This window comes from Tauraco erythrolophus, chromosome 5 (genome assembly GCF_009769465.1).
Source record: "Tauraco erythrolophus isolate bTauEry1 chromosome 5, bTauEry1.pri, whole genome shotgun sequence".
NCBI lineage: Eukaryota > Metazoa > Chordata > Aves > Musophagiformes > Musophagidae > Tauraco > Tauraco erythrolophus.
The window spans coordinates 72,314,014-72,338,368 of record NC_141469.1 but is presented as its reverse complement, the minus strand read 5'-3'; the positions used below and the strand labels follow the sequence as shown (position 1 = coordinate 72,338,368).

The 24,355-nt window shown below is 44.1% G+C and overlaps 2 protein-coding genes across 3 annotated transcripts; one reads left to right on the top strand and one right to left on the bottom strand.

Annotated features, from left to right (window-relative positions):
- Positions 1–10,187: 10,187 nt before the first annotated feature.
- SARAF (store-operated calcium entry associated regulatory factor) lies at positions 10,188–18,745 on the bottom strand. Its single transcript, XM_086612506.1, is given in 8 exon segments — positions 10,188–10,389; positions 10,888–11,006; positions 12,867–12,975; positions 16,015–16,045; positions 16,047–16,087; positions 16,090–16,399; positions 17,635–17,810; positions 18,277–18,745. Coding segments are annotated over 8 exon segments (1,281 nt in total). The 3' UTR covers positions 10,188–10,363.
- Positions 18,686–24,184, top strand: LEPROTL1 (leptin receptor overlapping transcript like 1). 2 transcript variants are annotated; one of them, XR_015222151.1, is made up of 5 exons: positions 18,686–18,759; positions 19,228–19,303; positions 20,518–20,704; positions 21,770–22,100; positions 23,727–24,184. XR_015222151.1 is itself a non-coding variant. In XM_086611572.1 (4 exons), exons 1-4 carry the CDS (start codon positions 18,744–18,746, stop codon positions 21,884–21,886), a joined length of 396 nt encoding a protein of 131 aa, XP_086467698.1. In that variant the 5' UTR covers positions 18,686–18,743; the 3' UTR covers positions 21,887–23,466. The 2 variants fall into 2 exon arrangements, 1 of the variants encoding a protein (XP_086467698.1); XM_086611572.1 differs by lacking the exon at positions 23,727–24,184 and having other exon boundaries at positions 21,770–23,466.
- The last annotated feature ends 171 nt before the right edge of the window (positions 24,185–24,355 follow it).

Below are 24,355 nucleotides of genomic sequence, written 5' to 3'. Positions count from 1 at the left end.
GATTCCCAGCTTCTAAACCAGACAAATAAAGTTGCCCAAGTAACTGTTTGGAGAGGAGTGTAATGTTGTACTTGGAGTTACAGTGCCACAGCCTAAACAGAGGTGCAGCTGCAACACATAAAACTTTAAAAGCCTTTCTTGTATGGGAGAAGAGGAGATTGTGCTGGTATAACTGGATTTGGAGGGGTACGTCTTTTGTCTTGGGCGATGGCAGGGTAGGGAATGGTGCGTCTGGTGTTTGACAACAGTTTTCTGGGTGAGCAGCTGTTTCTTAAGACACAGCCCTCCGTACTTTGCTACTGGCTAATTGACAGCAGCAGGATTACGTGGGGAGGAGAGAGGATGTAATGGGCAAGTACTGGGTAAGAGGAAGAAGGGAGGAGGAAGGCCCTCTTTAGAAAGAACATGCTGTTGCGCAGTGGGGCTCAGCTGACCACAGGTCCTATCCCTTGTTTTCCCCTTCATTCCCAGCAAGTCAGATTCTGTGCTGCATGGCTGCTCTCAATAACTCTCCTGCTGGGAAGAGTCTGGCTTATTCACCTCAGGCTCAGAAATTCCACCTAACTTTCCTAAACACCTCTGGGTTTAACCCAACTCGCTCTTGCTTCTCACCAGGCGTCCTGTACCCCCTGGCTTGGAAGTATCACTCAGCCAAACACATTTGGGATGTTCACCCCATCTTTAATTGAACACGTGTTCTTCCGTTCCCTCCTTCACTGAGTTTTTGCCATATCTTGCCCAGCATAGGAGACGCTGCCTGCTCTGGCTACCTCCCGCAGCACAAGCTCACCCTTTGACGACCAGGCAGTATTTAACCCTAAGTCTGACTTTCTGGAAGAGCTGTACCTTTCTAGTACCAAGGACAAAAGAGGTCAGAGATTGGAAAGTAGTGAGGGGAGGGCACCCTAAATCATGCCGAGACTTAAGATACATCCAGCATTAGATACAGAGATGCAGTAAAAGCATATTTGGTGCTTACTTCAGTGCACAGTTGTTTTTTTTTTTCAGAAGACATGAGGATGCAATCTCATTGTATCAGTTCAAGTCACTGTTCACTTCAGCCCAGCTCTCCAACCTTTGCTGTTTGCAACAGCGCAGCTACACAGGGGGAGGCAAATGAAAACATAGCCTAGATAAACATATAAACTATGTGTCCTTTCCACTTTGCCTCCAGTAATTGTTCAGTCAACAGAAACATCGTTTCACCAGCCTGAAATAATCCCTAAGAATCAGTGAAGTGTATGAGCATTTCCCAAGCGTACTCTCTGCACAATTCCCTGGAGTTTCACAGGGTTTTCCAGACAGTAAACTTGGTGGTGCTGCGGCTTTCAGCTCTGGGAAAGCCGCACAGGGCAGGGCACCCCGAGGGTGGTTTTTGCCTTCTAGCCCCAGGGTAAGTTGTGAGGTTGCAGCACAGTTTCAGGAAAGGTTTCACTGGTGCAGCCGTGCCAGTACAGCACTGGCTAATGCCTAGATTTAAGCAAGGCCTAATATTTCTTTTAAACATGGAAAATTCAATGCTCTGTGCAGAGAAAATGTCTTTTCCATTGTGTCCTCCTCTTTTTTTTTCCAATGGGAAGCCAGGAAAAAAAGCACCCCAAACTGATAGCTTTTGGTGAGAGCTGCTGCTTCTCCCATTGACCTAGATGGGCAGTTCAGTCTCAAACCCAGTTACGATGTTTGCCTTTTCATTCTTTCTTTCGAGTATCTCTGCAGCTCATCTCGGACTAACAAAACTCTGCCCACAAGGTAAGAAAGGAACTGGAAAACCTGCATCCCACCCGTCGCTGCAGGGTGATCCCTGCTCCCAGCCCTCTGTCTGGGAGCCGGGCAGGATGGGGATTGTGCCTTCCTGGGGCGATACAGCACCCAGTTTCCTCTCCCAGTCTGGGCTGCAGCCCTGAAGCGCTACTGCAGGACTGCAGAATAGGGAAACCAAGCCAGTCCTGTTAACAATTCCCTTGCCAGCCAGCCCACCCACTCAGAGACCTCCTCTGGAACAGATGCAGTTGGCATTTGAACTCAGTGGGCTTCAGCAGCAAGGCAAGTTGTCAGAGAAAAATAAGCTGAAAAAGCTTATTGAAGAAAAATAGTGAAGAGAAAGCTAAATTCAAGCCCCGTTTCATGCTAATAAAAGATATTTCTTCTCCCTACAGTTCTCACCTGGCTTATAAAAGTAGACTGTCATGGCTAGAACAAGCACCTGCAGCGTCCCTGTCTCGGGTGGAAACGCAGACTAGTGCACTGAGATTTCATTTGCTGACATCTATGAGGCCTGTTAAGATCTATGAGATCTTGAGATCCATCTTCTGTAGATCTAGATGTTATGTGACCACTGTAATATAGCACAGACTACAGCTCCATCTCTTAAAAGGCAAGTTAAGTATTTAGTAATTGGCTTTTTGTTTATTTAGGATGTCCAGTAAAAATGGCATAGTTGTCCAAAATGTTGACTATGCATTTTCCTTCGATTTCAGTGGGAAATCAGACCACTTACTGAGATGAAAGAATGTGGATTTTCTTTCATCACCAAGATCTTAACATTAATGTTTCATGCACAAACTTTCCTGGAAGACAGGTAATAATGTTACCTGCCCTCATCTGGCACTTTGAAAAATTAACACTTGTTTCGATGTTGAAATAGTGCTTTGCTGCTAATTGATGTCGAGTGTTTTACTGCCCCAAATAGATAAGGAAGAACACCGTGTATTAGAATGCGAAGGACAAGCAAACACTAGATGGTGATTTATTTGAAGGTCGGCAGCAAACAGAGCATAAATTGAGTTAGCCAAGACTGAATTTACACTGAACTTTTACTCATTAGCGTGGTGAAACCACACCTCCAGGGGAGAAAAAGCCCCCAGCCCACCTGGGACCACCCCTATCTGAGGATGCATGGTAGAGTATCCATGTATTATCCCTTTAAATGGAAGCGTAGAATTAGTAGGCCAACCAGTGCCAAGGACTGAGCATGAATAATGTGTTACCTGCACCCCTTTAAGAGTAGAAGTATTCTCTGTGCTGTGGAAGGTGTGCCAGCTTTGCAAATTACCACCTCTCACCCCTTTTCCGCGCAGAACTGGAGCAAAGCCATACCTTGGCTGTGCGCGTGGGTCAGCTCTCCCGGCACACCGTGCTGGGGACAACAGTCTACCAGTGTGGTCTGCCAGCGCGAAGGTGTCTGATGCAGTAAGGGTATCCTCTTATTCAAACCATCACTCTAATAGAAACGCTGAAATAAAGGGATGCCAACTATTGTAACTTTATTATTGTTTGGTCTACATTTAAATTTTCTGCCAAGAACATATATTGTGACAGGAATGCAAAATACCCGTGCTCTTCTCTCCTTCCACATACGAAAGCTCTAGTGCAATTGCAGGCATGCTGTTAGCAGAATTTCAGTGAACTGTCCTGGGAAAAGTGCCGAATCCTCAGCCAGCATTACCTTTCTGTACCAGGAGGCTGTGCCAGGAGACTCCTTGCAGATAAGGATGTAAAAGCTGTCACATTGCCTTGGAGGAAAGCTCCGCCTCCCGCAGTAACCTGACTCTGATGGAGGCCGTTAACACCTTCTGCCTCTGGAATTCAAGATCTAGGGATTTTTGAGCCAAAAGTCACATAATGGCTCAGCTGCTGATGTGTTTACCCCCTAAGAAATCGTCTGATCCTTTCCACCTCGTCTTTGGTTTTGGCCTTTAACAATGTGCCGCAGTAAGGAGTTTCCTAAACCAGAGAGCCTGTATTTTGAGCTGCACGTATCTCTGAGCTGGTAAGATTGTGAAAACATATGGTTAGGCCATACATTTGGGAGGAGAGGATGAGAACAGCAGGGACAGCCTGACCCAACAGCTGAATGTGTGAGTGTCTTCATAAGCCACATGCAGACTGGAGGGTGCAGCTCCTTCAGTGTGCACGGAGCACGAGAACACCCTCCGGTATGTCGACTGGCTTCGCTAGAGCATCCTACATCGCTTTTCAAAGTCGTCTGTTGCCGACTGTTCCTTGCCCTTGCTTCATTCGTCATTCCAGGGCATGAAACATTCCTGTAGCTCAGCTGTCCTTCCGGGCCTCTCCTGACATGCTGTCCAAAGGTCATCAATACAACCTTCCCTCGCCACAGCCTCTTGGCTTGGAGGGTCCGCCAAGCTGAGGCTGAGTGGTAGCACTCATTGCTCCACGAGGCCACTCAGGTGCTTGAGCAACAAAGACTGGAGAGGAACAGATGCCTCGGTAGCACACTCAGGCTAGAAACGCTCACCGGCTCCTGTCTGGGACTCCTTGCTCTTCCTGGGCTGAACGCTGTTGGAGACTGTTTGTGTTGCGTTTCTTTCTCCGCTGCTGCAGAAAGTTCTTGTTTCTCCGTTACGCACAAAGCAGCCTTGCAATGTAAAACTCAGTTATCTGTCCAAATCCTAACTTCTCTTAGCAGCTGCATCAGCTGAGCTACAGGAATGCATTAGTATCTAGGGTAAAACTGGGTCACTTGATTCAAGCCTGGTCTTCCTCTCATCGCTTATGTTTGCACCGTTTCAGCTCTATACACGGCTACAGCCTAATCCCCAGCTCCTTGTTAAAAAGGAAATAAATCCTTCCACCTGTTAGGAAGGACAGCGTGTAGAATTGAGCAGCCAAGCTTGCCAAGAGACAATTACACTGCACTGTGACCCAGGAAGCCTGGCTGGTTTTTAATAGTCAGGATGAGGATACAGGATTTGCCTACGTAAGGAAAATAGCCTTGCTGCTGACAGGAGGTGTCAGCAGCATCTGACGATTGGTGCTGAACAGGATCTTGACTCAAATGCACAGACAGGAAAAACTTTCTGTTTCAGCCTACTTGGAGCTTGATTTTTGACCTCTATTTTGGAGACGGCACAGATCAGTTTGCTTCTCTCTATGCTTGCAATCACATGACTTTCTGCACTGATCTGACTTGTTACTGCTGCCAGTTCTTTGCAGGTCGTCTATCAAACTACAGAGAGCCCCAAACAGGTCCAACTTTATTGAACACCAAACCTGGTACAGTCCTAAGTCTCCCACTCTTGCTGGAGTGGTGCAGAAAGCACTGGTGGAATTATACAAATCTACAACAATAATAAAATACTCCTCCTCCTGGAAAAAGATAAAGTATTCCCAGTGTGAAGGTCAGCTCTGCAGAATTGTTCCATCTCCAACATTTTATCTACATTCATTACGCTTTTCCTTTTTCCTCAACCGTAATTCTTTTCTGTCCTTTAAAGCAGATGTGATGCATTTACAGCTGCTAAATGACGTGAAAACGACTACAGGAGTAGACTGGGAGATGAATAACTCTCATTACTCAGCAGCGGCAAACGGTGTTTTGGATTGCCGGTTGTTCCAGTGCTGCCTTAATAAATACATCCCCGCATGCTGATTACAAGGGCACACGATGCCTACAGAAGATGGCTAGCAGGGACCATGATCTCAGGGCCATGACTCAGAGGACGCTGTACAATGACATCCGAGTACAGCTGTAGAGCAAAGACTGCACAAGAATCTCAGTGCCAGGGAAGCCAAGGGAAATCCAGTAAATGAGCAAAAATTCCCTGTGCGGTAACTTGGAGAACCTGGTCTTTAAGCAGGTGGTGATTTGTCTCTGCCAAACTTCACAGTGGATAGTTTGAAGGCTATGTCTCAGATGGTCCTCAGAGCAAAAAGTGCCAATACATATCACTGATAATTGCCCTTAGGAATTCTTTATGGATGCAGGATGAAACTTTCAAGCCCAGTAAAATAATCCTGATACAACTGCAATTAGAGCTGCCTGGTAGTTCCTGCTGTTGTGTGAGAAGAGGGAGCAGACAGGACGTATCAGAACAAAGACTTCACTTGCAAGCCTGGCTTTGGCTAACGCATGTGTAAACTTGCTACCCTTCACCATGCTTGCTTCCTTGGTGCTTTTTCCATTTCTGTCCTTCTCAGCTCATTCCAAGACACACGGCAGTGGGAAAGAAACACGGATGCAGGGCCAAGTCCCCTTTCTTGTGCTTGGCACTAGCACTGGGGCATTTTCAGAAGCATCTGATACCTTTAAACATACACCTAGCTACAGGATTTGCAACGGCATGCCTGTGGAGCGGCTGAGCTAGCACATGTTAGGCCAGCTTCCTGGTTATACGAAACAGCACAAGCCTTCTTCATTCCTCAGGTAGGATGGAGAGGATGTTTTCAGGTCTTCACGCTGTCAGTTCACCAGTCTCTAATCTGCCCCAGTCACCAGCTGCCAATACTGTACCCTTGACAAAAATTCTTCTCTGGCAGAAGGCTGAAAAAAGTTATTTTCACAGACATACTGCCCACCAAGGTCAATTCACAGCCTGATGGTTTGCTCCATTCCCAACTCAATGTACTTTTTGCAAGTGCTTGTCACTTCCTTGCTGAAGAAACATTGACACTCAGCAGGAACAGAGGGAACTATAAGATGGAAGGCAGTGGGAGAGAAGAAGTACAGGCCACACAAAGGGAATCTGCTGATTATTTTCATTAGAACTAGCAAAATACAGCTGCAATAGAAACGGAGATGTCAGAAAGTAAAAACTACTGTAGTTGGACACGGTATTGCAAAAGTAAGAGAATCAGCCCAGAGGAAGGTTTCAGCAAAATATGCTGATGGATATGGAGCCTCTCCCAAGCAGCACTTAACCCTGAACTGCCCCAATAGGTACAGGAGCGTAAGGGACCTGACATACGTTTCATTACATGCAACATGAGACAACAGCATTGTCTGTTGGTACAGACTGCATTGCCATGAGAGGGTTGGTGTGGTTTTTTTTTATTTTAGTGATTTTGCTCTATACTTTAGTGTGGAGCAGCTAGGCTATTTCTGTACCAGAATCACTGATTGATAGTTAGTCTGAAATTATCAAGAACTAATATTAATTCGCTTTAACTAAGGAGGGAAAACTACAACAATTGTAATTGGTGCTAAGTGGACACACTGTGTACAGACGCTGCATTTTCAGCTTTGAGATGGCTGTGCAGGCAGGTATTGCTTGCTACTTTATTCCAGCAATTTCTCTGTGCAACAACTCCTAGTGCTGGAAATCATGCCACCAGGGCTTAATTTCCTTTTGGGAACCTAGCAATGTAAAGTGATGATCACGGAAGATTCTTATTTTTAAAAAAAACAACATACCATCTCGCCTTGCTGGCAAGTCTAACACACACCTTGCACTGAGAGAAAAGAGCAAGTTGCATAGCATGACAATCTGCAGAGCTAGCCAAGATCTGACCTGGGAGCTGAGTCACAAGACAGAGTGGCATGGAGAAAGCTTATCTCTGTGCATCTTTTTTTCTTTCATCACATGCTTCGGGGGAAGTCAGCTGTAAAACCAGAGTTTCGTTCCTGTAATGAGCTTTAGCTTTTTGTGAGGATGTAAGCCATGTCACAGTGTAAGCAGAACTAGTCCCAGGTGCCAAGTAGAATTGTAATTATCCTACAACAGCATTTAACAGTTTAAGCATTTACATATGCCTTGCAACTATGAAGTTGCTGTGAAGATGCTGCCAAAACCCTGTCCGGGAGCAGAAGGAAGACTAGGTCCTTCCAGAAGACACGTTCAGAAGAAGCTCAAGGTCTCTCACCAGTACGACCTCTCAGCTGCCTTCCATGAGTTCTTTTCTTCCAGAAGCCTCACCAACATCCCGATCAAAGATCAAGGAAACTTTGATATCAGAATTTGCAGGCCTCCTTTTAACCCTACATTACACTGCCAAGAAGCTGAACTGCCTCTGTCTGTACACCATGTCTCTGTCAGCAGTGACACATTCTCAGTATAAACAGCAGATCGTCAGCTGCTACATCCAGGGTAGAGTTCTGCTATATCCACAACTGGGAACAGTAGCAGCGATGGTTGAAAGGCTCAGCTAATCGCTTTGTAAAACCAGGAACTCGCCAACATAATGGAGTTTTTCTACAGACTCAGATGTGGCAACCTTCATTGACAAGAAATCCTTCATTCCTTTACATCGTCCAGTATTTTGTTATTGAAATCCAATCAATAAAATAACTCTATTCCCAGTATTGTTCTATTTTGTTGCAACAAAACATACAGCTTACCAGCTCTGCATCTGGGAATAAAGGCTGTTATTACATCGGCTGGGAGCTGGTGATGAGACACAGCCAACCCTGAAAAACAGACAGCGCCATCCCTGCAGGCCTCAAGAGAGTGCTTTAAAGACAAGAATACTCCTTACTCACTTATTTAATTACTTTGACAAAGAGAAGGGGCAAAAATATTCTACAATCAGATTCAGAAACTATGGTAATTAATCAGGTTTATGCATCAAATTGCATTTCATGCAGAAACCACAAATACAAATGAAAACATTGTCTAAAACATTTCGTCATGTTTTAAGAGCAAACTTGAGCTTCAAGCTACCCCGTTAGCAAAAATTTCAGTTTCATTGTTACGTAATTAGTTGGCAAAGAGTATTGACTGGGGCAAGTTTCAACCTGAATAAACTTAGAAATAAGTAAAAACTCCACGTTTAAAATACATTATTTTGCTATGGTCAAAAAGATAATATTTATCATATACTTTTCCTCATAAAACTTTCTAATAGGCCATCAGTAAGGTCTGTGCCATTTCCCTGCTTTCTAGGTTGATAGACAGGCTGTTAATGATTTTCCCCCTAATCCTCAAGCAGCTCTGAGCAGCAAACCACTACTTTATCCTCAAGTTATCAATTTTATCAGATTTTCACATTTTCAGAGCAAGCTCTGCAGTTCTTTGTAGCTTCTGTTAACTTTCTTAAAGATTTCTATGTATTTTTTGTTTTGTTGTTGCTTAAGCCAAACATTGACTCGGGCTTTATCAATTGAGCCAATTATTTCTGTACTCACAAATGGACAGAGTTGCTTTTTGATGAGTAACACTGAAGTCACTTTCCTAGACTAACCATACCTGCTAAATCTCCTTGTGGAGAAGCAGCTTGTATCAGCAAAACAGAGCTCTTGCTTTTGCTGTCATAGTTTACATCAATTCCCAGACACAGTGTTTTCACAAGGATGAGAGCTATGCTTCTCAGGCTGCTGCCAGCATAGAAAAGCTGCACACACACACTTCTAAACTGTATTAGGGTGACTTCTGGAGAAGACCCAGTGGTCAAGCCGCCCATTTTTCACTCTTCCCACCACCCCCACTCCTGAGAAATTTCTGTTTTTTCAACAATGCCTGTCCCAGGGCAGAGACAGTCACGCAAGAACTATATGACACTTCACAGAGCACAAAATGTCATTACAGAACAAAGCAAGGCCTCTCCACTTTCCACTTCTTGGCAGCACTTTCTTTTTAGAAAGTACATTTGGGAAAGTTTATATCCCATTACACCTTGAATTTCCTTTCTCTGCCTAGTCTCAAGGCCTGCTATCTTCTAGAGATACTACCAGCTTTGGATTAAGAATGCTCCCTTCCCGTCTGTGAGAAGCACTTTTGGTTTACTGTGTCCCGGACACATCTGGCAGGACAGACAGGGACTGAGATGTAAGCCAGTTCACATCAGAAGTTTTCACAGCATTGCTAACATTCGCTGTAAAAGGAAAAATCTGGAGTCTCAATGCGTGCAAAGTGTCTGTAGCCACCTGAATTTAAATTATCTCAGTCTTCCAGAAGAAGGTCCTAATTAGAGAAGGTACATGTTGTTTCATTTCAGGTTATTATTATTTTTTTCATAATTTACACACAAAAAAATCTCCCGGGTTTGCACAGCCACTTGGATGAACCCTAAAACATGGAGTGTCCTTGAATCTGCAAATTTTGGCTCCAATACTCACATAGCACAGGTACAAACGTTATATTAGTACTAGTCTCTCTACATACAATTTTGTTCTTTTACACTAAGGAAAAACCCCAACACCCATCTGAGCAGTTGACTGCAGTTACAGTAATGTTCACATGAATTTTACAAAGACAAACAAAAGTAGCTTCAAAGAGCAGCACTCTTAGATATCAGGCGGATTACACACAAGATCTTTCACATGCTGGATCACCAAGAAAAAGAAAAGAAAAACTCAGATTCTGGATTAAATGAAATTAAGCCCAGAACATGAGTAAGCTACTTGCTTTGAAAATCTAGTAAGGCTACCGTTGCCATAATCCCTCAAGTACAGACAGATACATAGGCACAGTAATATCATGCTTCTTAACTTGGATGACTTTATTCTGTATCTTATAAGAAGCTGCTGCTGTGAAATAGTGGATGTTCCAGAACCTCTGATACCCTAAACAAGAGTGACAGCCCACATTTCCTCAGAGAAAGAGAGCAAGTCTTTGCCTAGTCCTTCACACCTGCTTCTGAAAGACAGATTTAGTTCAATCACTCAGATGTAATAACATCAAGGATTTCATCTGCGTTTTGTGCCCCCAAAGCCTGCAAAGGAGAAAAAAAAAAAGTGTTAGCTCCACCACAGCCTTTCCACTGGGCTCTTCCCCATTCTAAAACAGCTTAAAGTGGTAAGCAAGAGGTATTCACATACAGTAGAACAGCAAGCAACTCTTGAGCTAAGTGGCCTGAAAAATATTCTATTCTTGCAGATTAGACAACCTGCTTTCTACAAAGAAATCATGTTTGTACATGTGTGCTAGAGAAGGGCATGTCTAAAGCGCTCCTTAAACTAATGCACCTTGCAGATGAAGACAAACTCGGCGCTGGGGGTACCGTGCCCATTGTAGGCCCATGCGGATTTATGCCCCACAATGCTGCCCTACTTCCACAGGAAACAGCAATAAGGGACATGGTTACATGTCCACCTGTACCAAGTGGAAAAAGAAAACAAAGACTGCTTGCTGAACTGCAACTAACATCTGTGTATTTTTGATAGGTCCAAGTCTCTTGAGCTTCAGGAGATTAGGAGGTCTTTTGCCTTACCAGAAGCAGTTCTTGTTCCTGAACTGCTGTCTCGTGTGGAATTTCTTGACTGCGCGTTCATTGGAGGTGCATCTCTGGGATCTGTCCACATATTGTAAAATGAGGAATGTGGCTGTGCTCTGATGGGAAACAGAGTAGAAGGAAAGCTTCATTAGTTCCCTTATAAAAACTTAAGGAATCACCATTCCAAACAACAAGAGGACTGCATCTCTGAGGGAAAACTGTAAGGAGGCAGTTGTTTCAAAGCTGGAAATATCCCTATTTAATATAATTAACATATATGTTGATAGCAAGGATATCCAGTGTTGTCACAACATCTGTAGACTTCTAAACAAAGTTAAACCTCATTCTTCAGGATAAGCAATTCTAATAGTTACAAATGAGGGATTTTTTCTCTCTGAAATTCTTACCTTAGATTCTGTCAGACAAGAAAGTACATTTGACATCTGAAGCTTAAATGCATTTTGGCAACACCTGTCCCAGCCATGTGGGACAAAAGAAAATATTCCTCTGTTCTGTTAACTCTCTTGAAGGAGTTGTTAAGACTAGCACATCATGACCTTTGACTCACTGATTATTTTCAAAGACTGTTTTTATAAACAAAGAAGCCCAAGTTAGGAAGCTTGTTCATGTATTTGGACTGAAATATTCAGTTAGGCCTCTAATCCTGAACAGAAAGAGGCGGCTACTGAAATGGGGGTAGGGTGGAGGGAAGTATGGAAATAAAGGAACAAACTTGTATGTAGGTAATCATAAATACAATGCTTAAAGACATTAAGACAAAGGTAATGTATTCAAGACTTAAGAAATATCAAGTCAATACAACCTTTAACACATTATACCTGTTAAGAATTCTCACCAGGGTTAATAGAATAAAATATGACCTTTCAAACTCTAACCTCTACTTAAAGTGAATTTATAGAAAATGTATACTGCTGATGGCATCACCATCCCAGTTTCACCTTAACTGACTCTATGAGATCAAGACTGCATTTCAGACACTTTAGAAATTCTCTTATGTCCTGAGTTTTGCTTCCTTAATAAACAGGCAATCCTGGTAAGGCTTCTGTCATTACTAAAAAGCTTTACAACAGAGGAAGATGCTTTAACACACTCCTGTACTCATACTCTCTTACTCCCAGCCTTTCAATATATAAAAACATATGCGGTTATATTTAATCTGTTACATTACTGCACTCCTACAGGATTAGACTTGATAAACAGGCAGTTATCTGATAAACAGAGGAAACGCCTTGGGCTCAAAAGATTCCCTACAGGAGCCACAGGAAGCCACACATTTCTCTAGTGAAGCCTAAAATGGCAGCAATTGCCCCCTTTCAACTGTTTATCTAAACCTAATGCATTTTAAATGTATAAAAGCGTTCAGCAATATGATCAATAAATGTTCACTCCAGGTCTGAAACTGCTTTGAATGCTGTTTGTGTTATGTTTTTTCCAAAACGCTACTTACCTATGACCTAAAAATCCTTTGGAAAACCATGCCTCTTGGATTTCCATACACGGGCCATTAGGAGACCGTAGACTAAAGGCTGTTTGATCTGACCACACTGAGTATCACAGAAGAGCGGATGCCATCCAGACTGACTTTAGGAAAGATGACACTGATACACGAGACCTATCTACACCACGGTTTTATGCTTAATATTATTATCTGTGTTTTAAGGCAGTCTGCAGATGGATGTTTAAAATGCTCATTTTAAATTTGCAGGCCATCACGCCAGGTCAGAGTAACAAGCTAAAGCAGAATGAAGTACTTGAGGACTCCCAATTCTTCCTCCCCAAAAACATGTTTAAAATGTCTCTGCACTGGAGCTATAGATTGCTCCTAAAAGTTCTAGAGGTAGGATTTTCTAGCTTGAATGATACAGGCCTGAAAGCTTAGAAACAATGTCAACACAGTTTACGGCATACCCCCTGAAAGCTTAAATACTTAAAATCTGATAGCATGCATATTTTACCTGTGACTGCCAGTCAAGTAGCCTAGCAAGCCTCCTACTCCTAATCCAGTCCAAAATCCCGGTTGTGAATGGGTTCCATCACTGGAATAGGTCCCAAAGCCGTTGCCTTCTTAAACAAAACGAAAATGGAAAACGTATCAGTTAGTGGCAGCTAATCCTCAGGCCAGCTGTTGCAGCAAGACTCTCCCCTGTTCAATCTAATAGAAAATTAGACAATAACTCCTCCAGATTTTGGTAGATTCTTGATCAAGCTTAACCTGGAAGGCCTCAGTTTGAAAAGCAGGAAAAAACACAGAAACAAACACTAAATAATGTAAAGAGTTTTACGTTAAAAAATGTCTTCCACTGAATCTCACAGCCCTGATGTTTGCAAAACACAGCGAAGAGTCCCTGCCTGCAGATTTATAAACAGACAAGTGGAATTACTTTTTCTTCCATTTCCTTTTCTATGTTTAATCTCCTTAAGGTCACACAGCAGGCCAGAGGCAGATGCAGGAACAGAAATCAAGTACGTAAGACCAAACAGTGAAGTAACCACTCAGACACAGGGCTCCTAATCTCACCCAGAACAGCTGCACAGTTTGGGCCACAGTGGCTCAGCCTGACGGCTAACATTACCGCGCATTGTTTCTGGTAATCCTAGTCTGGAATTTGTTATCAAAAGACATGCTAACTGCAATCACATTGCAAAGTTTTTATCACGCATGAGTCACCGAGCCTGACAAATACCTTGATGAAACTGCAAGCATATCGAGTGGGGTGTGGGGGGAGGAGAGTCACAGATTTTTTAGATGTGACCTGCATAACGCGAGGTTCTGACTCAGAACTAAACGTCTTCCAGTTAGAAACACAAAGAGAAAATGCAAAACCAAAGTGGAACCGTTTTCTGGTCTAGAGAAGAACAAGAATGCAAGAATAAGCTCAACCACAGGTTTAACACATAAGGAGGTGTAAAAGGCAAGGACTGAAGGAGGAGAACATTACGGTTTCCTTGAAAATACACCCACTTAGACAGGTGGAGTAGAGATTTTTTTTATGTAAAAGTTATACAGGGCCTGGTTTGCCTTCAAACTGGTGTGGATTGCTTAAGGTCATGGAAGACAAAAAAAAAAAACCCAAATAAATAATGAGTTTGTCTACATTGGATTTGATATTGAATTTCATTTTGAATGCACTGGGAGAAAGACAAACTTATTGGGATGATACACCCATTAAGCTATGCTGATTTGAAACAAACAAACAAAAAAGTACTTCATTTACTGTAAAAACAATGTTAATCGAGGAGATGAACCAACTCATTTGTTCAAAAGCACCACGGTAAACACTGACTCAGAAAACTGAGTCATTTTTTCTTGAAATATCTAGAGTAAACATTAACGATCATGTCAAACCACTAAGAGAAAAAGCAGAATTTAATTAAGATAGTCTAGCTAAACGAGTTTCACAGGACACATTCTGCACGTTAAGGGGATTTTAAACAAGGCAAATTAAATATTAACAGCAATAAGTGAACAACATTGCTTTTCATTACCGTCCAGATTTTCAAAGACTAAGACATTCCCGGAACGCACGGACATACACACTCGCAGATGTGCTTTTGCTCTGCTGCGAAAATTTAAGGCAGACACTAAATGCAAGAAGTAGCCTAACACTTAATATTTTTAAGCCGGCTCCACATTCAGGAGGTTTTCCTCCTTGCTCGTTTGAAACTTAAGGAGAAATCATTGACACTTCATTATTTAAAATGTCATTAATTCAGCCTCATATGTCTCCCAACGTGTATTTTCAGTGTCTCAATTTTCAATAACAATAAGAAAATATATTTTCAAGGCCCTACCCTTGCTGGATTTCAGACTCCTGCAATGACAACTGCATTGATGCAATTAATGGACAAGGAACAGGACAGAAAAAAAAGAAAGTAACTCTTTATCTGTTTTGCCTGTGCCAAATATGACAGAGCCCTGTGTTACGACCAGGGCTCTTAGTAGCCACCGCAGTAAGGCCAGTGGCAAGTGGCACACACACACACAAGGTCACTGATGCACACACAGCACAGACAAACGGTCTCAGGTCTGAAATAACTACCTGGCAACGAATTTTCAAAGCCACTAGCAATACAGAAGCAGAACCCCTTTAATTTTCTGCTGCACATGCCCTGCGAAAGGGTATCCAAAAGAGTTATACTGGCACCCTCTGTTGGCCGAGTGGTTTGAGCAAACCCGGAAGAAAGCATTAACAAGCTTTACTAAATACAAGCTTTTGACTAAAAACCCTTAATCCTTGCTATTTATTTACTGAATAGAATCCTTTCTCTATCTCACAAAACAAAGAAAATATGGAGATTTTGCAACTTGTCAGAATATAATTTGAGGTCCAGTGCTGTGTTTCACACATTCACAGGGTTAAACAAGTTGGTCAGACATCAGATGAATAATGTTTATTTCCCTTAGACAACTATGACCATCTAAGACAGTCTATTTATTAAGTGACAAAGTCATCAGTTTTCCGGAAAGAAAAAGGCATATTTTCCTAGCACTGCTTACACAATTCCCAAACTCAGACAAAAGGCACCACATGAGATTCAGGTGCTGCACCTCTAATGATAGTTCACAGGCACTGTTCTCTGCTCTGGGAACCAAACCTTTCAACCACTGGGACGACACTGAAGCACCTGTTAAAAAGGTACATGATACTCAACCCATCAACTGCTCTGTGAATGGAATCAGGGTTCAGCAGCCCAATGGCTGAAAGATCCTTTTGTAAGTTTCCAAGCGCTACTTTGGCACGAGTTTGCTTCTGCCTGCGGGAGACTAACCTCTCTTTCAGACTACTTAAGAAAATTATTCTTCCCTGTCACAATCCTTGTATTTCACGGAGTATGAATAGAACACTTGCAGTGCATGGCGAGACAGGTTTTCCAAGGGCAGCTTGCTGCACGGCTTGCCCTGAAAGCCTGTGGGAAACCACCTTCTCATTTTCACTTCTGAACAAAGAATGGGATGCAAAGCTGGCTGCAGCTCTGCAGCCTAATTCAGCAGAGTGAAGTGTCAATGCATTAGTTTTAAGTCTACCCCACCTGCACTTACTGCGGATAAAGCAGGACATCCTGCTTGCTCTTTTGAGTACTATAAAAGGCTTAGAGCCTTACCTGTGAAGCTGTATTTAAAACCGGAGGAGGAGAGGTGCCTGCTGACTCTGCCAGGAAGGCCTAGTGAATCCACACCAAAAATCTGCTGAGGCTCTTTGTTACTGACGAAGAGCTTGTACGCTCCAAAAGCGAGAACCAGAAGAACGATTATAACAATCACTCCAGTATCAAAATCAGAAGAATCCTTCCTTGACTGATAATAGCCAGAGCCAAAGCTTCCAGAGTTCTTCACTCTCCTTTCACCTTCCTCCGTCAGCTCTAGCCTAAACAGCAAACTACAGGAGCCTCTTAAGATGTAAGGATCGTCCGGATAATCGTAGCCTTCACAGCTCACTTCCATTTGTCCAAAACGGTAGGTGTTTTCCAAGTCTGCTTTGCACTGCCACTGAAAAAATAAACACGACACAAAGTAAAACCTCCTGCTCCAGAGATGAAAACTCCCATCTGCTTCCCCAAATATGCTCTGAAATAAAACTGTAATTGCTAACAACTCATCTAAATGCCACAGGGTAAGAAATTTCTGAGCAGCCTTATTTTGAAATGGACTAGGAATCTGACGTTAGCTAAGAATGTTTTTAAAATTCTAGAAGCTAAAAAATCCTGATCTTTCAGAACACAGAGGAGTTACAACACTGGAAGATTTTGTTTTTCTTCATTGAAGAGGTTTTCGAAATACCCCTTCTTTAGGTATAGGAATACTTCTAAAAATAACCTGTGCCCTGTGCAACAGCTACTTAATAAATGCCTGTCCCACGTGAACTGGGTGGCAGCTACAAAAAGATGATATGGAAGCCTGACATGCAGTGCACCCAATCCCATTTGTGCCCACATGGAAATCAAAAGAAACTGCGACAGACACGATCAGGCAACACACAACAATCAGACTGCGATTCTGCAGTTGAATGTATGCAGATTCCTCAGTCTCATGTTTCCTTGAACTATCTGAACTTAGGTATCACCTCTAACTGTAAGTAACGTGCATTTCTTTTGGGGAGAAAAAAGAGTTTCGAAATTAACGATTCAGGACAGCGGTAGCAACTGCCAATTAAAATTTTACTGTACTTTTACAATACTGTATCAGTTTTAACAATTATCTTCAGCCCTGATTCCTGGTTAATCTATTGGCAGAAGCCTCAATAACAACTAACAAAAAATGAAAATGCAAGATTGTTTACTGACATAGTGACATGCAAGAGGAAGTCATCTAGTCTGAAATTTAGTTTTTAAAAGGTAGAGCTAAAGTGATGCAAATATTTATAACCCTTTCTACTCTAATAAAAATTGGAAATCCACGCAGCAATATCGAACCAAGAGTATCCTCTAGGATTCACAAGAGTTTGATTTTATAAACTCAAGTAACATTTTTAATTAAAACCAATGAAGGTTTGTTATGCACTGTTTTTTATATTAGAGCCTTCAGGAATATTTCAAAGCTATACCTACAGTAGATCTGGAAAATTAAAACCCAAAAAGTATTTTGGTCAAGTTTGAGTTGTCAAAGGTCCTCTAACAAAAAGCAAAGTGAACTGATACCCTAGCCCATTACTCTCTTCTCTTTCAAAAGTTATAAAGTCTGGGAGAATACGATTTCACTAAACGTTTAACAAGTTTTAAAGTTACCTGTACATCATAGCCGTCCCAACCTTTGTTGTAACACTGAACAACCTCAGGGACATGGGAACATCCAGCAGCGCCTCCTGTGCACTGTAACTGAGGAACTGCAGCTGTCCGCCGGGATGTCGTGTACTGACCTCTGTGGAGAGTGAGCGCCTGCACCTCCCTCAGCAGGACCCTCCCTGAAACAGGCAGCGCAAAGGTCAGCGTCTGTCCAGGTGCGTTCCCCTGAGCCACCAGTGCCTCCTTTCAGGAAACGGCCAGCAATACAAAGGCCGCAGCAGCGTGCTTCTTCAAGAGCTCTAAGAAGCGTCAGAGGCGCCGAAAGGAACAAGGCAGCGTTCCCTGCTTCCTTCGGAGGGGGCTCTGGGTGGGTTATCCACCACTGACCGCACAGCGGGACTGCTACTGCGGCACACGCCAATTTAGACGGAGCCCGAACCAAAACCCTTCTCGGCGCAGGCCCCGGCGGCCTCCCTCCCCCGAACCAGGCCACGGCTCACCGGGCAGCGCTGCGCAGCGCGCGGGCGATAGAAACCGCCGCGGCCCCGCCCCGCCGCCATGGCGACGGGAGGCGCAGCCGAGGGACGCGGGGCTCGGCCAGCCAGGAGGGCTTCGCGCAGACACCCCCAGCCCCGCGGATCTTACCCGGCTGGTCCCAGCACCACGCGGGGCCCGCGGCGGCGCAGAAGAGCAGGAAAAGCGCGGAGACGACCTGGGCCCACCCGGCGGCAGCCATGACGGCACTAAGGTGACTCAACCCTCCTTCCCAGGCACAGCGCCTCTCATTGGCTGACTCTACAGGAAGGGGCGGAGCCGCTGGTGCCGCCCTGAAGCCCCGCCCAGCAGCCTTCAGGGCCAATGGGTGACGAGGGAGCGGCGCGCAGAGGGAGGGGCCCTGTGTTGCGCGTGACGGCGCGGCGGCTTCCCGCGCTTCGGGGAGGGGGCGGGGCTGGCGCCGTAGGCCTTTCACGTGCGCACTACGTAGCGCGTCGCGTGGCCGGAGCGCGCTCGGCGCCTGCGCGCTCCCCTCCCGGAAGCCGCTCTCGGCCGAGCCTGTTCCGCTTCCAGGCGCGCGCCCCTCCGCCGGTGTGGCTCGCGGGACGGGCGGCGCCATGGCCGGCATAAAAGGTGCGTGGAGAGCAGGAGGGAGGGGTGGCTCCCCCTCCCCGCTTCCCCCGGTGGGATGCGCGGTGCCGAGCGCCCCGCTGTCCGGCGGAGGCCCTACGGTGGCCGGGCCGGCGTGGGGAGGGCGGCCCTGTGGCCCCCGCCGGCGGGGCCACGCCCTGGCCCTCGCAAGGAGGGGTCAGGGGGAAGCGGCCGCATGGCCCGGCTCGGGCGGGAGGAAGGGAGGGGCCGGCACCGCCGTGGGAGCCGGCGAGCCCCGCTCCGCTGGGCGGCCGAGGCCGGGCCGCCCGCCCCGCCCCGGGCCGGGGGTCGGTGGGAGCCCCGCCTCGTCCCGGGGAGAGCGGCGCGGCGGGCCCGCCCTGGGCTCTCGCTGCGGCACGGCCTCGGTCGCGTTATCTGAGGGCTGTGGTTGGCGTTTTATGCATCGTTACTGAGCCTGCCGTCTGTCGTCGGTTTGTGTTCTCGTTGTAGCCTTGATCAGCTTGTCCTTCGGCGGAGCAGTCGGGCTGATGTTCCTGATGCTGGGATGCGCCCTTCCCCAGTACAAGTAACGTGCATTCTCTTCCTCTTCTTCGTGTCCGTTTGCGTGTGTGTAGCTCCAGAACAACTTGCCTTTCATAATTCTGGGCTGATAAGTCCTGTGCGTGTCGGAGGGCTTTAGGTGGGGTTTTTGGGCTTCAGAAGACCGGGGCGGGAAAAAAAGACCATCTAGGACTTAATTTACCATAAAAACGAAGGCAACAGAAGTTAAATTATCAGGCCTGGCTGCGAACTGTTGCAGAATGCACTATCCTAATAAGCCTCCAATGTTTTCCCTCTGTGGCTGAAAAGCAGATAACATCTCCTGAAGGAGATAGCAAGTATGTAGTATCAGGGGAGCATTTGCATTTTCTCTGGCCACTTAGTGGCAGCTGGGCTGTCAGTGACTGTGGGGAGGAACCTTGGCAGTGTACCACACTGGTGATGTCATGTCTGGAGTAATTGCAGCTGCCATCGGTACTTCTGATCTGTTGATTTGTGGCTCTTAGTTCCCAGGAGAAGTGAAGTAGCAGACTGAAAGTTAGCCCTATGGCTTCGATCCTTTGCAAGTGAATGCTGACTTTATAGAAAGTGTTTTAAATTGACTTGCTTAATGTTAAATAAATATCAGATATCCTGTTGATAGTCCTGTTAGTGGCTGTGAATTGCAGCTCTCTACATACATGACTAGCTTTCTTACGCCAGCTTTTTTTGTTATAAAACCAGGGCTGGTGACTCAAACCCTTAGGAAGGAGATCGATATGCAGTCGCCCTCCAAACACTGCAGTAAAGTTTTACTGAAGCCTCAGTGCACCATGGTGGCTGAGGGCAGCACCCCGTTCCCTGCACGTGCACTGAAAGCTTGAGGGCAAAATGATGTGAAGGCTCCACAGAGGCATCTCTGCAATTCTGAAATGAAGCTGACGGGTTAAACTTAAGAGTTAAGCTCATCCCGTGAGGTGGTGTTAGATTCAGGCTTGCTTAGTGGAATCTTGCTTTATGAATATCCCGTTAGTGACCTCTCTGCTGCTGCTGCTGTTGAGGTCAGCTGAAGCTGCTCACGAGCATAGTCTGTTGGATTAATGTCAGCTTGTTCCAAAGCAAAGGATTTGCTTTGCCTGGGCTTGTGTCCGTCTTTCCTGAATATGGATAGTGGATGGGGAAAATGCCTTGCGTTGGTTTTTAACTTGATTTACTTTCTGTTCCTCCTAAAGTTAACTTTTCTTCTCCTTTCTTTTTCAGCCAGTACTGGCCGCTGTTTGTTCTGTTTTTTTACATCCTTTCTCCCATCCCGTACTGCATAGCAAGAAGATTAGTAGATGACACAGATGCTACAAGTAACGCCTGCAAGGAGCTGGCAATATTTCTTACAACGGGCATTGTCGTCTCAGCATTTGGGCTACCGATAGTGTTCGCGAGAGCAGAACTGGTTAGTAACATTTCAATCTATGATTTGTGTTTTTATTTGATAGAAAACTTTGTTCTTTATGTTTTTTTTTAACTGAAAGTAAAGCTCTTATGCACTAAGCAACTCTTATAAATACGTATTTAGGATGCTTGCAGTGGAAACAGAATAAAGAGTTCTTTTGGCTAGAAAAACTAACGCTGGAAACGGAAGCAGGGCATAGTGTCACGAGTGCCAGTTGCTTCGTGTGGTCATGGAATAAACCCCAACAGCCTGTATGCAATGCAGAGAAAACGAGATAGGAGATAGTGGGAAAGCTTGACAGGCAAGTAACCAAATATAAAAACATACAGAATACTTTGAAGGCAATTTGTGGAGTAGTTAGGCTAAAGAAGCATAAATAAACAGCCCATTTTTGCACTCACTCTAAATTATATTGGTGTTATTTGTTAAACTTCTGGGTTGGCATTACATCTTTTCTAGTATATGGCTTTTCACTAAAATCCTTTGAAAGATGACCTTGTTTGTGTGAATTTCACAGAGCACTGCTAAGTCAAAAAACATGGAGTGCACTTTCCTAAAATCTCTTTAGGCAAGAACAGCTGGGACGGTCGGTTTGAATGCCTCACAACGCCCTCTGAGTAATCCACTTACTCTCCTGTGAAAACATGCACCTCCTTTTTCATTACTGGGATATCTGCTGGCATTTTGGAGACCTGCATCCTTAAATGACTGTTTAAAACAAGTCTTACAGCATGGTTAGCAAGTATAGCTGGGCTGCACGTGTTTGATGCTGTTGCCGAGCTGTACTTCCCTATTTTTGGATGTTACAGTAAAACAGGGGTGCCTGCTAGCCAGAACTTGGAACACGGCTGGGAGAAACTTGCCGTGCTGCTTGGCTGACTGGGAATTGGACAAGTTGTTTTGGGTAAACCCGGCCTTCTTGGTGTAGCTACAAATAATGAGACACCACCTTCTTGCAAAGTTCAGCAACAGGTCCATGATGCAATGTGACATTAAGATATTGCCTTTTGTGTCTTGTCAGTGTTCAGTTCCAAACGTGTCTAACTAAATTCCCCTTGTTCACAGATATACTGGGGCGCGTGCGCACTCGTTCTTACGGGGAATACAGTCATCTTTGCCACCATCCTAGGATTTTTCTTGGTCTTTGGCAGCAATGACGACTTCAGCTGGCAGCAGTGGTGAAAGGAAGATGGAGAACTATCACAGGCATCTTGTCATGCAGTGGCCATCCATACAAATGAGAGAATGGGCAATAAAGAGAAGTAGCGTAGCAAGCCTCTTGAGTATCCTAGATACTCCTTTTCACCTTGTTCGTTCTGAGTGTACTACTGTTGCTGACAGGGATTCTACATTTTTTTATGAAGTGGAGAGATGATTGATTTCACTTTTACCTATGGTATGTTTTTAGGTGCTCTCCTGGTTTAAAATTGTCATCCTTCTGTTTGGTGTTTATGTGAAGCTTTAAATCTGGAACAAGAACATTTAAACGTGGCTTCAAAGAAGATTTAAAGATGTTTTTTTTTTTTAAGTTAAGCATTAATACTGTGTTTCAAAATAACTTTTTTTATATGGTGTTTAAATTACAAGCTGAACTGAGGTAAGAGATGTGCACCACCATTGTCAATTGCCAGATCAATAGATTTTTGCTGTATTTTAGCAGAGGCAAGGTGGGGTGGGGAGTACCAATTGCAGATTTTTCTTCTGCCCATACCTCAAACTGGGTGATGAATGTTGATAGCCTTCATTTCAGGAGAAGGCTGAGGAGCAGGTAGAGTTATTTGGGAGAAGTCTTAAATTTTAACACCGCTAGCACTTTTACCTGCTTTGTTAATCCTCATGTGGATGTGACATTCAAATACTCTGTAAATGTATCAATGCTACGACATACAAAACTAAATTGTATTGTAGGGGAAGGGAAAATGATGTTTCAATTCTGTTTTTTTAAAAAAATCTTTTGAACTCTTTGTATTTATAAGTATTGTATGGTTTTGAACTTTTGTGTTAGCTTTTTACCACAAAGATGGTAAAATGTTCATTTATGGAACTACTGGCCTGTTAATTTGAAGCATAGACAAAGCTAATTCCTCCTTCCTCTTTTTAATTTATTTTATACATAGTAAATATATATATAATGAAACAGCTTTTCAAATGTAGATTAAAACTTTGTGTTAAACTTGACTAAGAATGTGGGGTTTTTATTTTTTTTTTTCCCCCTCCACATAATGCAGTTGAGGCATGACTTTTTTGGAAGTCACTGGCTGAACCGGTTTCACTGACTGTTTTTAAGTTCTTATGCACTATCAGTTAGTAAGATTTGATGTTATGTCTGTAACTGTAGCTTGTGTTCTGTAAGATTGCACATGTAGCTTCAAAGATTTAAGACCTGTTTTCTTCATACCTCTCAATTGTCTGGATTTTTCATTTAAAGAAGAAATCTGCCATTGACATTCCGTTGCAAGATAGTTGATGAGTGCCAGTTAACCAGGTGTGATTGTACCACATGCAGTGATAAACTTGACCAAACATACTTCTAAACAATATTTTTGTTCAACTCTCTCTCAAAAAAAAAAAGTCTAGGAAACTTACCGTTCATAATGAAAAGCTGATGATTGCTTAGGTCTTGCTTAACGGTGGGGGAGTATGAAAAGGCACAGAATTGCGGGTCTTGGCTGTAGTATTTTTGCACAGATGTAAACGAAGTATAGAGCTTGAATGTTTGAAGTCAGATAGTGATAGTAGTTACTTACGTGCTGTGCTGGAGGGACTTAACGCCTACAGGCGGGGGCAGCAGGGGCGCAGCTACCTACATGTGCTGCTTTGTTCATGTCATGTGTGTAAAATAAGAGCTCAGTTTTACTTGTGCTGGTAGAGGAACAAACAGGTGCCAAGACCCTAGTGCAGAAGCCAGTCTACAGCAGATTGTCTTTCAGCCATAAGTAAACGCTTCACCAGACTGCCTGCGATGGTGACATTTGGAGGTGTGTAAAAGCTGTAGAATCACTCGTTTCATTGCTTTTTTCAGTGAGACTTCTGCATCCCTGCCCCCAGCATGATGGATGCTTCGGAAAATCTCCCAAGCCAGTGGCTAAATTTGCAGTCCTTGCGGAGGAGGAACGCTTAGGACTTGTACAGGTCTTCTGAATCTGTTACCGACTCCTTTTTTGTGGTCAGGAACTGTGTTTTCTTTCTCATTCCTGTGCTGCTAAGCCTACTTCTCCATGTGATGCTACTCTCTGGATTGCTGGGCCATAGAACTGACCATGTATGCACTGGCTGTGCGTTTTTGTATGTTAATTGCATCACAGCATTACCTTCTTTTGCACACTGAGTATGTGCAGTATTGCTCTGATTGACGAGCTAGACAACTTGAGAGGTATAATCCTTCCATATAATATGCACTGAGCGTTACCGTCCTTGAGGGAAAAACTTTGAACAATAAAAATTTTAAATAGCAACCTGAGTTCTGTATGTTTAATCAGAAGTACTCTTAATAAAAGAGGATTTTGTTTTGAGTAGTAATCGCTTTTTTTCTTTCTTTAATGTGGTTGTCATTCCTGTTGAAGAAACGTCACCAGATTACTCAATAGTCCTTCAGAGTGAGTATTTGTGTTTACTGTGGACTACTGGAGGAAAGAGTGTGTAGGGAGAGGC

Excerpts from the sequence above, each read along its gene's own strand:
- LEPROTL1 (XM_086611572.1), top strand. Across the intron at positions 19,304-20,517 it reads TGCGCCCTTCCCCAGTACAA|CCAGTACTGGCCGCTGTTTG; the intron begins GTAACGTGCATT and ends TTTCTTTTTCAG. Across the intron at positions 20,705-21,769 it reads TGTTCGCGAGAGCAGAACTG|ATATACTGGGGCGCGTGCGC; the intron begins GTTAGTAACATT and ends CCTTGTTCACAG.